The sequence below is a fragment of the Gallinula chloropus genome (genome assembly GCF_964237585.1).
Source record: "Gallinula chloropus genome assembly, chromosome: 11".
NCBI lineage: Eukaryota > Metazoa > Chordata > Aves > Gruiformes > Rallidae > Gallinula > Gallinula chloropus.
Genome location: NC_140096.1, coordinates 15,793,078 through 15,807,570, shown reverse-complemented (window position 1 = coordinate 15,807,570; position 14,493 = coordinate 15,793,078). Strand labels below are relative to the sequence as shown.

General features: G+C 48.0%; 1 protein-coding gene across 2 annotated transcripts in view; it reads right to left on the bottom strand.

Moving 5' to 3' along the window:
* LOC311195619 (gamma-aminobutyric acid receptor subunit beta-4) overlaps nucleotides 1–14,493 on the bottom strand; it is a gene marked incomplete at both ends in the record, with an annotated part of 74,823 nt that overhangs the window by 32,859 nt on the left and 27,471 nt on the right. For both annotated transcript variants that reach the window (XM_084269031.1, XM_084269032.1), the window contains one exon: nucleotides 14,363–14,430. In XM_084269031.1, coding sequence (XP_084125157.1) covers nucleotides 14,363–14,430 — 68 coding nt within the window. The remainder of the gene's footprint in view (nucleotides 1–14,362; nucleotides 14,431–14,493) is intronic.

Sequence of the window (14,493 nt, the reverse complement as noted above, 5' to 3'; positions counted from 1 at the left end):
CTCAGAAAGCCAACCATATCCTGGGCTGCTTGAAAAGAAGCATGACCAGCAGGTTGAGGGAGGTGATTCTCACCCTCTACTCCATTCTTATGAGACCCCACCTGCTGTGTTTAGCTTTGGGGTCCCCAGCATGATCATAGGGCCAGAAAAAAAAAATGGAAGGCTGGAACACATCTCCTGTGAAAACAGGCTGAGAGAATTGGGCTTGCACAGACTGGAGGAGAGAAGGCACCAGGAGACCTTGTTGCAGCCTTCCAGTCCCTAAAGGAGCCTACAAGAAATCTGGAGGGCTGGTTCACAAGGGCATATAGTAATAAGATGAGGGACAGTGACTTTAAACTGTAGGATGGCAGGTGTAGATTAGATATTAGGAAGAAATTCTTTACTCTGAGGGGGGTGAGGCACTGGAACAGGTTGCCTAGAAAGGTTGTGGATGCCTCCTGCCTGGAAGTGTTCAAAGCCAGCTTGGATGGGGCCTTGAGCAACATGAGCTAGTAGAGGGTATACCCCCATGGCAGGGGGTTGGGCCTAGATGATCTTTAAGCTCCCAACCCACACCATCCTATGATTCTACCCTTGCTGCCTCACAGCACATGTTACCAGTGCCCTCCTGCATACACATATGGGTATATCTAATATACAGCCATTAAAGCTCAAAAGTGTTTTTAATAATCACTTTTTATTTAATTAAACATGGAACAACTAGCCTATTAGAGTAAATTAAATTTGAGTGAGACATGTGAATAGTGACTAGTGAAGATATCAGTTTCTAAAGCCATCAGAAGGATGGGGGGTTATGCCAAAGTAAAGGTGATACTGGAAGACCAGCAATGCTCCCTAAACCTCTCCAAAGGGGGTTCACAGACTCCGCCTGTACCCTCAAAGAATTTTCACCTTGTAGTGGCTTTCTTACCTCTTGCTTGCTGAAAGCTGCTCACTTCAAGTGGTTAAAACTCAATAGAATGGAAAAATGTAATTTCTCCAAACATTCCCAGAACTCTTCTTGCCTCTGTACTTTTAATATTTAAGTGACATATCCTCTTCACCTTGCCAAGAATTTTACTGGACACCAATTCAATCAGACTCTGCCCCATCAGGATAGGCTCTGCAGCCCTCTACATAGACCAGTAGAGATTACAGGGGAGAAATGCAGAATGAAAGCAGTTAAGGGGTTTAGCAGCCCGCTGGAATTAGGTACCTAGTTAGGTACACCTCTGGGTATCAATTTCAGCTCACTCAATGCTAATTCTGTAGAAGAGTTTGGGTGCTTTCACCTCTATGCCTCATTTTCTCTTATCTGCAAGAAGATGATGCTGATGCTAACTTGCCTCCACGCTGCAGTTTGGGATCCCCACATCTCTAGGCAAGTGCTGAGCGTGTAATGAACAGAAATGACTTTTTCCTCCCTGGGGAAAAAAAATTAAATAGAGCTTGTAATTCCCTGTTGCAGTCATGACCACCAATGCAGCCTGGGCCTGCATAGGTAGGAAATTGTGTTATGAATGAAGCACTATTACTTTACATGTCAGAATAAAACGCTGCCTGTACAGCTCTCAGCGCTGAAACCATGAGACTCGGGTGCAATATCAAGGCACATGTGCTTTAAAGACACTGTTTCACCCTAGAGGAGGAAAATGTGGTATTCCAGGTTCTGAAAACTACCACAGAGATGTCATTTCCCAGGAGGCTGCCAGAGGCAAGCCAATCCTCTGACTGATGTAAGGAGACTAACATGCCCAGGACAGAACAATTGCCTCAACTATGCTGGCACAGATTGGCTTGACCAAAAGGTTAGAACAGTCTTTATTTCTTCTGGAGAAGAGGAGGCTGAGGGGAGACCTTATCACCACCTACAACTACCTGAAGGGAGGTTGAAGAGAGGTGGGTGATGGTCTCTTCAGCCAGGTGACAGAACAAGGGGAAATGGCCTGAAGCTGTGCCAGGGCAGGTTTAGATTGGACATTAGAAACAAATTGTTTGCTGAAAGAGCTGTCAGGGCCTGGAACAGGCTGCCCAGGGAGGTGGTTGAGTCACCTTCCCTGGATGTGTTCAAAGAAAAGGTAGATGAAGTACTTGGGGATATGGTTTAGCTTAGGATGGGAATGGTTGGACTCAATGATCTTCAAAGGTCTCTTCCAACCTTGTTATTCTGTGATTTCCCATAGAAAGCAGAATTTTATCACGTAGGAAGAATACCTGGGAGTAAGCAGATAAGGTGGTGAAAAGTAGAAGAGCAGAACATACTTCTGGCAGTAGGGTTTCCTTAGGCCAAGGGTGATCTCCTAAGGGTAGAGGGTGGCAGCCCTGCTGTTTGAAAAAAACAAACCCTACATTTCAACAAGGCCAAGCAAGCCACTTGAAAAACCTCAGACCCCTGAACAGAGAGAGACCTGGTTCTACATCCAGGGAGACAGCTTCTACGTGGCAATACTCTGCACAGCTGTTTGTGACCCTTAAGCTGACAAACTCTGTAAGATTGAGTTACTGAGTAAGGCCTAGCAATCAACCCCCAAATGTGGTGTGAACAGAACACTGTATAGCTGTGCTGGGACAACCAGAAAGGACAGGAGCATCAACTGATGTCTTCTAGGAAACAATTTTTACTGTCAAGGGTATTGACCAGACAGCATATCATGACAGATTTAGTCTAACCCCGCCTCCATCCATGGGTTAGTCTGCCCTTGGTTATGCCAGGGTAAAGCCAAGGGAACCAGCCCAGGCTCACACCAGCAGCACTGCACACCACACGGCCCATAGCATCACTCTCCCACTTTAGCAATCCAAGCCTTGGCTGCAGGACCATAAACCTGATGGATGGGCAGAGCTCAGTTAATCACCAATAGCATTCAAAAGGCAGCTGTACGAAACACTCCTGATTCTGCTGAACAAGTCAAGCTTATTACAGGATGCATGAAGAAAGAGATTTCATCAGGCTGTGGTCATCCACAAGCAAACAGATTTTGACTTCACAGCCAACTGAACGGTGGAGAACAAGCTGCAGTCGCTGTCCATGCTGAGCGAGTGCTCTCTGCAGTACCAGGACCAACAGTCCTCGAGCCAAGGAGCTCTATTTGCAGAGCTGGCTGAAAGTTATTGGCAGAGAGCCCATGTGAGCTTGGTAAATAAAGTATCCAGATAATAAAAATACCCAAAGGCACCGTTTAATTTTTCTGAGGGTTCTGATACAGCCAGCAATATTGAGAGGGAACAGAAAGCTTGCAGATAGGAACAGGAGCACAGGGCAAAGCCATCCTTCCAGAAGAGTGGAGCAGGAGGCACCTGGCAGGTCTGATGGCTCAGGATATACAGCTAAATACCTGACAGCCTTTTATGGAGGAAACAGCTGAAAAGCAAGAGGGTTTGTGATCAGACTGCGACTCAGGAAAACCAGGTTCTGACAGGAACCTGTATTGTAAAACCTCAAGCACCCAGGAACCTTAGCTACAAACTTGATGGATAGAAGGGTCAACACTTGGTGTATCTGTGGCCTAGGAATGCATCAAGGGGAACTGACTGGGAGCTACAAGCCACAGGCTGCCTTCTCCTGTGGTCTCACTGAAGCTTGGTACTCTGGTAGCAGGTTGCAGCAGCAGGAAAGGGAGAGAAGACCCAACCTGTAAGCAGTATGTTTTGGGTTTGCCTCCTTCTTCCCTAGAAGCCTCAAATGGGTGCTCAAAGAGAGGGCCCTGCAAAGAGAGGGCAAAGGATAGACTACTTCAGTCTGGTGACCCACCACACCCAGGCACAGCTGGTGTTGCCAACATGGACATGGAAGGGGCCAGGGGATCTTGCCCTTTACTCCCTCCCCTGCCATTTCTCTGGCTGGAGCTGACCTGAGATTCCACTTGCATCAGACAGCAGGGACCACCCACATTTCATCCCAAATGCACTCACAGACTCCCTCCCCAAAATGATCCCTTTTACGTGACTGGAGGACCTTTTGGGATCTCCAAAGGGCTCAGCAGATCCTCTTCCTTTCACCATCCCTTTTCCTTGAATGTTCATTTTTCTCTGTAGCCTAGCAACTCAGCACAGACTCGGAATATTAACAACTCCTGTCCCCACACACAATCTTCTCCAGAGGCCTGAAAATTGTGATAGCAGAAAGGCTGAGAGGGGTAGGAGCAAGCACGAGAGATGTAGGGAGCATGCAGGGAGCCTCTACAAGCATTCAGAAACAGAGAAGCTATTCAGCTGTCGTATCTGCCACCTTCACTTAACATGCACATAACATATAGAGCTATATATAGCCCCATTTATTTACATATTCAAACAGCAACACGACATGCACGCACTTGGATTTGGATCGAGGTTCTATACTGAGGTGCTGGCACTCTTGGGCTCATACACATTCTATTGCTAAAGGCTTTAAATGCATACGTGACAGGATGTCAGAAGGTCAGATTCTCCAGATCTAATTTGGTTTTCAATCAAACCAGATGAAGCTTTCACTTGTGGGAAGATAGTTTAGTGTTCTGCAGTAATCCTCTCCAATGCTGCAGCAATGCTACCAAAGCAGGTGGCAGTTTGGAACTTTTCTCTCAAATACAGACAGCTTTTTAATATATATATATATAAATATATATATAAAGGCTGTGGGAGTTCTGCCTGTGTAAAAACCTGAATAAAAACTTAAGCAGGAAAAAAAAAAAGACATTTTTATCCTGGGCAAAGTTTTCTGCAGTAGCAATTCTAACTACTACAGGAATGCTGGGGTGCAAGCTGAAGTGGTACCACAACCATACAACACTGACACGTTCAGATCTAAAGATAACTTGGCTGATAAAGGAACAGATGGAGCACTGCAATACATCGCGCCGTTCAGCTGAAAGCGTGCGAACTGTACAGCCATGGGTGCCCATCCCCTCCAAGAGGAATTCTATCCTGGCATGGGGTGGAGTCACCTATGAGATGCTAAGCGAGCTTAACCTCTGCAGAGGGAGTGTGGAAACGCTCTCATCTGGGAAATTGCCCAGTGAGAACATGTGAACTCTGCTTCTCAGCACTGGAGCAGGGTTGACTCAGCCCTCCCGAGGCTTGAACCTGTGATACGAGAGGACTTGTGGAGCTGCTCCTCAGGGATAACGGCATCATGGAAAGATGCACTGGGGGGGAATCACTTGCAAGCAGGCAGGCATGCATTGCCACCACATTTTATTCATGCTGCAAAACCCAAGGTTGGGTTAGGAACCAGCCAGTCTACCCAACAGCTTTCCCATAACCCAGAATTTCCAGTAACAGAGACAAAGAGCTTTTGGCAAATTCTTCTGTTTGGATTATCATGTGTGAACACTGTAAGATCCCTAGGAAGAAACAAGCATGGTAGAACAGAAAGCCATCTGTGGCAGGGTGCTGCTCTCTGGTCCAGCAGTTCAGAGTCTTTCTTCAGCGAAAGCTTGTTTCAGCAGCCTTTCCACAGTTCACCATCTACTGATCTATGTACATGGCAAAACCATGCAATTCAGCCAACAAAAGTGTGTCATTCAAGAACACCATCAATGTTCTAAACATGTCCCCTCACCTGGAGAAGGGGAGGCTGAGGGGAGACATTATCACCACCTACAATTACCTGAAAGAAGGTTATAGAGAGATGGGGGTTGGTCTCTTCACCCAAGCAACAGGTGATGGGACCAGGGGAAATGGCCTCAAGCTGTGCCAGGGTAAGGTCAGATCAGACATTAGGAAAAGATTCTTCACTGAAAGGGTTATATAGGGCACTGGAACAGGCTGCCCAGGGAGGGGGCTGAGTCACCAACCCTGGATGTATTTAAAAGACAGGTAGATGAGATGCTCAGGGATATGGTTTATTAGGGGACAGGTATGGTTGGACTCGATCTCAAAGGTCTTTTCCATCCTAGCGATCCTGTGATCAGAGCCCTTCAGCACAGAAGAGGAGACGCCTTTATAGGGGAAGCCACGAAGCCGTCCACTCTCAAATGGGGACCCTTCCATGCAGTCCAGCAGCAGGGACCTGGCAGGATTGCTGCTTTACCAGGCTGCTCTCTGCTACACCGAGTCCTCAAGACCTCACAGAAGGAATTCCTGGGGCTTTGTGCAGCTCCTGGCTTTCAGCTGGCCATGGCATTTGAAGAGACTGTATCTTTAGCTTGTTACTTAGCAACTTGACTCTTAAGATGTGGTGAATTTGCTGGGCTGTCTCTGCAGTCAAGCAACACCAGGACCAAGGGCACAGAGAGGATTTTGTCATGGGAACAGGATAATCTGTGAACTATTATGGAAGACAGATAGGATTTTTCCTTTCTACAGGTTGCCATAAATGCAGTAAACATCGACATATGAGCCACACTGACCTATTTGCTAGCTTTCAAGCCAGGACAATCTCTTTGCAACCAATTTCAGAAACAGTGAATGAGGAGTACTTCAGGTTCCTTCACAAGCTTGCTTTATTCCTAACCATTTTGGGCAACATGGTTGCACAAAAACCCTCCTAATGTGGGAAGACCTGTCTTTCAGGTAGAAAGTGGACCACTGTTAGTGTAAACTTTAGCCTCCACTCCCCTCTACCATCAAATGCAGACCACTCCTGAAGCCAGATGCTTTGTTTGTTCTCATGCACTACCTTAATCCAAAGGGTTTTTCAGCACAGTCAGTGGGGTTTCTGTTAAAGGGAAGCCTGGTGTGGTGTAAGCAGATACACATATCTGATGCTTCATTTCTTTAGACTGCATCAGTCCCCTGGAGCCTCAGCAGTCACAGGATGTCACCACTGCAAGGATAGACAAAGTAACCTCAAACCTAACAATGGCAGATAAGATGGGTCCCTGACATCTGCTTTGTTGCAAGGATCTTTCAAGGAGTGCAGTGCATGCATACCCTTACCCTTTACCTAGATAGGACACGGAGCAGACAGGCGTACCTCCTGCCTGCAAAGGAGACCAGTTCAAAGCTGCTACATTTAGACTACTTTGGAGGTTACTCTCCACCCTGCTACAGCCATCTTTTATGTTTCCAAACATCCTTGCAGCAGAAGGAAAAAGCACCTGGATGCTGTTGCTTTCCTTCAGCTAACCAGTGTGTTTATGCACAGGCTGCTTCCTACTGCTGGAGAAGCAGAGGGGTGAGCAGGCCACCATGGTGGCTCTGTGCAGCTGATGGCAGTGTGAGTGGAACACTGCACCCCACCATACCCCACCGTGGTGCAGGGCTGCCCTCCGCACACCCAAGTCGCTCTCTCCTGCAGGAAAATGCTGCTTCACACCTACAGAACTTCCATCATTCGATTCCCAAGCAAATCAAGTCCCAGCCATCCCAATCCCAGCCATGCCAAGCACTGCAGCCCCACACACCAGGGCTTGAAGTGACAACAGCTGCATGACCTAGACCTCAGACTGAAGTAATCCTTGGCAGAGGAAGGCACAGACACCTGCCAGCTCTGAAGAAACCTCCCATCTCAGCTGCGTGTTTGTAATACCTTCGTTTAAATCACAGCACACAGAAGCCACCAGTGTGCACATAACCTCCAAGCTGCCCATGCCAGCGCAGGGTGAGATACCCCCAGGCTCCCAGCCAGAGCTGTACCATTCCTACCATGCCACGCCAGTAGGATCTGGCCCTTCCCCCACACCAAGGCCCCACAGCATCCTCTGCTACCTGCAGCACTACCATTCCTGGAGCCTACAGCAGTCCAGCAGGACCACAGCCCCTGCAGCACCAGCACAGCACACCATCACTAGCTCAGCACCAAAGCTGCCTCTTGGTTTTACCAAGTTTTGGTAGCCTTCAATATTCACCAGCCTTAAATACCAAGATGTAGCATACACACAGACACACTGTTTAGATACCACAGTGTCACAGAGCTGGAGGCTACAGGGAAACATTTGCAGCACTAGAGTGTCATGTCAGACTTGTATCTCACAGCATACAACACCAGAAACCTCTGACTGTAGGATTTAAATGCTTTAACCTTTGCTTTTTTAAACCTTTGACTACCCAGGGATATGGAATAGACTGGCTGGGAAATATCTGTATGGCATTTCTCCATTGAAAGGGGATGGCAACAAAATAGAATGTTTTCAGTTAAAAATAAGACGTGGATATATTTGAAGAGAATCTATGGCAGTATAAAGTACAGTATACTAGAAACCTCTTAAAAATCTTGAGGTTTAAAGTTCATAACACATATGCCAATAGAAAATCCTTTTCAGGGAAATATTGCAGCAACTTTGTTTCTTCCCATTACTGCAGGGAGGTAAAGGGTCATAGAATCATAGAATGGTCTGGGTTGGAATGGACCCCAAGGATCACAGAGCTCCAACCCCCCCTGCCACAGGCAGGGCCACCAACCTCCAGGCCTGGATCTATACAAGGTTGCCCAGGACCCCATCCAACCTGGCCTTGAACACCCCCAGGGACGGGGCATCCACCACCTCTCTGGGCAGCCTGTTCCAACCCCTCACCAGTCTCTCTGTAAAAATCTTCCCCCAATATCTAACCTAAACCTTCCTATCTTCAGCTTCAGTCAATTCCCCCTTGTCCTGCCATTATCTACCCTTTTAAAAAGCTGATTCCCCTCCTGTTTCTCTGCTGCAATGAGGTCCCCCTGCAGCCTTCTCTTCTCCAGGCTGAACATGCCCAGCTCCCTCAGTCTCTCTCCGTAGGGGAGGTGCTCCAGCCCTCTGATCATCCTTGTGGCCCTCTGAACCCTCTCCAACAGTTCCACATCTTCCTTGTATTGGGGGCTCAGCTCTGGACACAGGGCAGAGTAGAGAAGGACAATCCCCTCCCTGTCCCTGCTGCCACCCCTCTGCTGATGGAGCCCAGGATACCATTGGACTTCCAAGCTGCAAGAGTGCACTGCTGAGGGTCTGCAGAGGGTCCTCAGAGGCTACTGCCAAACCTGCATCAGCCCCAAAAAGCCAGCATCTTCCATACACAGTTTGACTGTCAGAACAGTTCAAGAGATTGAACATTGTGCAGAGCAGCAATCCCACACAGTTATAGATTTCGCTACCTTCCCCTGTCCTGAAAGGGCCCAAAGCTCAAGAGCTCTGACCAGAAGAACGTACAGCCCAAGAGGCTGCTGTGTTGTGTGCCAAAGAAAGCCCCTTGTGTGGAGCCTGGCCATCAATTGCACCCAGCATACAGCAGAGTCAAGCACCTACTACTGTGCACAGGTTACTCTGGGACCAAGAGACAACTAGTCTGCATATTCATGTCCTGGTGAAACCAGAGCTGCAAAGCCTGAACAGGATAAATTCCTCTACAAAGGCTCTTTCAAGCATGCCTAATCAATGGGAAGTGTGACATGGTGAGGAGAGTGATGCCCCACTGGTAACGCATAGCAGGTTGTAGGAAAACTGCCCTGGGCAAGAACACCCTTACACACAGCCTGACCCACTCTCCTTTGGGTTCAAAGCCAATTTAAACCCCTCGCAACTCATTGCTGTCTTGGGATGCTCCCACATCCCTCTTGAATGGGGAAAGCACCTTTGCCAAACAAGGCAGGTTGCTTTTCAAGCAAGCTTTGGGAAGCTGGGAAATAACAGACATGATGCTTCCTTCCATAACCCCCCAGCCACCCAGCAGGGTATGCCAGCAACCCGGCCACAGGTGATACAGGAGTAGGGAACAGGAGGCAGTGAAGCCAAGCATCAAGGTCAGCTCCGCCAAGCATCCTCACCAACCTCTAACCTATCTGTCCTGCAGACTGTCCACCAGTGAAAAAGCACTGCTAATCCCACAGGCACCCTTCCTTTAACACCTCCATTCCTGCAGACATTCCTGTTTGGGAGCCTTGTTTCTCACCCTGGCCCTCGACAACAAGCCTCTTGTAACTTTTCAACTTGTCACCGGGTTTATAAAACTTTAAAGCCAGCACTATAACAAACTGAAACAATGTTATTGCAGATGTAGGAGAGCATCTTGGGATGAATAAATTATAGGAGCCACAAAGAGATCACAGCTACAACGGCTGGATGCCCCGAGCTGCCGGGAGGGGGAGGGTTCAGGGCTGCACAGATCACAGGGCAGGAAAATTGAAGCGTTACAGAGGTTAACCATCCCTTCATTCACATGCACACAAGGCAGTGGTTTTCCTTATTGAAATAGTTCATTAATGCTTGAAGGGAGTCCAAGCTGCCTGGTACTAGAAAAATATGCCCACAAAGACTACCTAGAGAGAGAGCTACAACTGGATATTAGCCTCTAGTCCCACCTCAGAGCAAGTACAACATGCCCTGAACATGCTGGCCCTCAGTTGTGTGTTGAAAGGACATGCAGGAGTAGAAGCTTCTCTGTAAGCCATCAGTACCGTATGCTATCAAAACTGGGTCCACCAGAGCAGACTGGTTGAGGAGGCTCTGCCCACCCAGAGGAGATTGGAGTATTGACTGAGTGCTTTGGCCAGCATTCAGGCCACGTACCACAAGGACAGAAACCTGTACGCTGCTTCAGTCGCAGAGTGACTGGAGCTCCATGCTGCCAATGCTCTTCATTCTCCTGGGTCAGAAGCACCATTAGATTCCTCAGTACACTGGGTACCATCCTAACAGGTCTGAACATCGCACCGTCCGACTATCACTATTCACCAACAAGCATCTATAAATACCTGCATGTTGTCCCATGTAGCAAAATGGCACTTACAAGGTAACTTATCCAGCCCATTTCCCTTTCATCAGAACTAGGAGATACCATCCTTCCATTCTTTGCAGATCATCTGAGCTACTGAACATCATTATGGAGACATTCCTCCTTTCAGCCTGCTTTTAAATCCCCGACTCGCAAATTCGCACAGGATATGAGCAGACTCCAGCTCGGCCTTTCATCTTCATGGATCAGGACTTCCCAGAGGGTCTGCCAGTCAAATGTGCCCTCCCCAGTACCTATTTGGCCTGGCCCCTGGCAACCTTTCCCAGGCATTTCAATTGATGTCACTGATCTTGGCTCAGAAAATAATCCTTCTAATCACTGACAAGAACAGAGACTGCAGCTCAGCGTTGCTTAGCAGGGCTAAGAGGAATACACAGTAATAAAACACTACTCCAGCAAGTGAGCTTGAAAATACAGCTGACCACACACAGGCAGCAGCTGCAATGAACATTATTTTTAAAAATAAGGACTGTAGTTTTAGTCCCTCATCACTGGGAGAGCATTACAAAGCCAGCACTGTATCTATCAATGTCCTGCCTCCTGGCATGGCTCTATCTTCTGAGCTGTACCATGGTGCTCAAGGAAATGGAGAGGCATTGACTTTGTGCAGCAAGGCATCAGGAAACACATAGCTTCTATAGGCAGCTGTAAAGCATTCTGTGTGTCAGAGTGCCTGGGAACTTATAGCATTGCCTTTGGAGAGAGCCCTGTATCCTCCAGAATTGAAATGTCACCCCATCCTCATTTTAGGAATACAGCTCCCACAGGAGTGAAGCCAAGGAGTGATCCTTAATCATGGGTGGAGTCCTTTTCCTCCTGTACAGCACTGCATCCAGCTGGACTCCTGTGGGAAACAACTTCTTGGTTCATGTGATGGCTGGTCACTGACTGCACTTGTCCCCTGCCATCACATGGTCCGCAGATGCCTAGAGACCCACGGGGAGACATGGGGGAGCTGGGGGCTCTCCTCAGTGTCCCCAACACCATTGTTCCCAAAAGGACATCTGAGGATTAATTAATTATCCTACAAGGGGCAGTAAGTAATAACACTCCTTGTGGAACAATAGAAGCTAGTTGGTTGTCATGACAACACAGCTTCACTTGTGTGCCTTTAATTTATTCATTGCACAGTCCCTTTCCCAATCACACATGATGCCAAAAAATATCTTATTTTTCTTGCCAGTATCCATGTCCAGAGCAGGGGTAGCACACAGCCCTTTTGGGGCATCTGGCACACAGAAGAATGATGCACCTAAAATACCCTTAGCCTGGAAACTTACACCACATGAGAACTTAGCTGCTGCCTAAATGTTTGGGTTTTAAGATGGTTCTGATATTTTAACCCCTTTTTGAAGCTGCCTCATTATGGTGTTTATCAGCATTGAGTAGATCTTCCCACATAGAGCCACTTCATGCCCAATTCTGTTCCCACCCCAGCATGGATAGAAAGGATGGGCAGGAAATGATGCCTGTCAAATCAGAGAGCCATGAAGGATAACCAAAAGCCCAGAAGTGACATGTCTTCATAGTATCAACAGGAACACATCATGGGCAGTGCCTGGCTCCCAGCCTGGCTGTAGCCACACCACAACCATCAAAACACTTCGTGTCCTTCGACAGCGCTGCCCAAATTCAGCAAGACCCAGAGCAGCGTGTGGACGTGGGTCCATGCCAGCAAACTGCTCTCCATGCACATTACTGCTGCTGTTTCTCCCCAGCCCTGAGCGTACAGGGTGCTGCCCTGTGGCCAAGGGAAGCAGATGTTTACTGGAGCTGGGAGAGCATCCTATTCACATGGAAAGGGTTGAGATGTGTCAAGAGAGTAGCTGCTAGCCTAGGACACAGCATGCCCAGCCACAGCAGCTTGCAAAGCAGCTGATCAGCCTTTATGGTCCAGAGACACACCTCCATCAGGAGGTTTATCCTGAACGAACCTCTGCAGCACTCAGCAGCCTTCTCAGGTTCAGGTAAACTGAGAATCAAATCCCTCACTCCCTCCCAGCTATGTCTGTGCAAGCTGGGGTCTTCAGTCACAGATCCAGACCTCAGACTGTTCACGCTGGCTCTGCCAAGGAAGGTGACAGCTGGTTCATTGCATAGCAAAATTCAGGTCCAAGTTGAAACCGGGGGAGGAGATGACTCAAAGTTGAGCTCTGCCCTGACAGGCAAGATAGATGGAACTAGGTTAAGCCATCTGGCTCTTCTAAGTTGAGCCTAACCTCAGGCAGAGCTACCCGATGCAATGGGGACATAGGTCTGTACTTGAATTTCTGACTTTAGACCCAGTGTCCAGTGTCACTGCTGCTAGACTGAGGTGTGACATGCCACGCAGATGGTAATGGTGGGATGACAGCAGAGAGGCTGCAAAGGAGACTGATCCATATGAGAACCTGAAGGCTCATGGCTGGCCATTCAACCTGGGCTGTAGACATATGCATTCAGGACTTTCAAGCAGCTTGGAAACAAAAACTACTTGTCAGATAGACTTTCGTCCCCTCCTTCCCCCCCATACAACAGTGGAACAGCTGGTGAGCCAGAGAAACAGGGCAGGGAAGTCCAGAAACAGATAAATAGGACAGGAGCATTGGGAGACTGAGGTTTAATTGACTTGAACAGCAAGAGCTCTAAACTGTCCTAGGATTCTCCTGCATGCGTCGGGGATGAGGAATGGGACAGCTCCTGCCAGGAGGTTCCCACCAACCTTCCATTCTGTTCAGTTTTTCTGAAGGGAGAGGAGTTTGGAGGAGAAGCCTTGGGGCAGAAGTGTGGAAGGAAAGGTTAGGCAATGATCAGTCTTACTCCTGTCCTCTGCTGGGTGCTAAAGATTTCTGAGACAGATAGGATGTGTACCCAAACCACATCCAAAATCATTAACAAATTTCACCCCAGATCATTGCTGTTGAGCAGAGACTTTTTTTCCCCTCAATGGTATGAAAAGCTCCAGTCTGCCAACACCACCCAAAACCAGATGTCCATCAGATGCCTCCTTTTCCACTACAGATCTCCAAAGAAAGGCCAAATTACCACCAGCAAACATGAGAAGCCACTGACTGTTTTTCATCCTGGCAGGCACAGGCTGGCTGCAAAGCCACTGCTGCCTTTGTGTCAACTGAAAAACACAATTTGCATCTACTCTTTTAAGGCATAAGCTTTAATGGCTCAGAGAGCTGGCTGTGCAGCCAGCACACAAGTATAAAGGATGAGAATCTACTCTGGATTTTCATCCAATGGGGACAACTGTCAGGCTGTCCCAGTGACACAGGCCACTCAGTGAGTGGCTCAGACTGAAACCAGTGTGCTGAGAAAGAAATCTGAAAAAACTAATTTCCTATGGCCCAGTTAAGCATTTGTGCTTCCCCCCCCCGCCATGAAGAAGTCATCCTTGAATTCCTCATGCTCTAGGGAGGAGGATCCTGTCTTAAGCCAAGAGTTCCCAGCACTCCACAAAATTCTGTGTCCAAGGCAGAAGGGAAAAAAACCCCAAACATCTTCAGAAACAGACAAACATAAGTCTTCCCCCAGCACTCTCCCAGCTGCAGGGAAGATCTGCAGTAAGAGGTCAGGAAGCAGAGGTGCAAGTACCCTGCTTTTCAGAAGTGCACCCCGTGATCTTGGGTGGCTCCAAGGAGCCACTGTCATGGAAGCACATCTCAAAACACTGCCATGGAAGCACATCTCAAACAGAAAAGGGAAGAACAGATTATAAGACAGGTTTGATCTTTTTTTCCTTGGTTTGTTTTCTTTCCAGACTTACCATGTTGACTTCAGAGATCTGATCAATGCTGGAGATATGGATGCTCATTCCCACTGTGACAGGGTTACCTGAAACACAAATGGATGGGGTTACAACCATATTCATACCCTTTGTCCTTATCTGTATTAAAG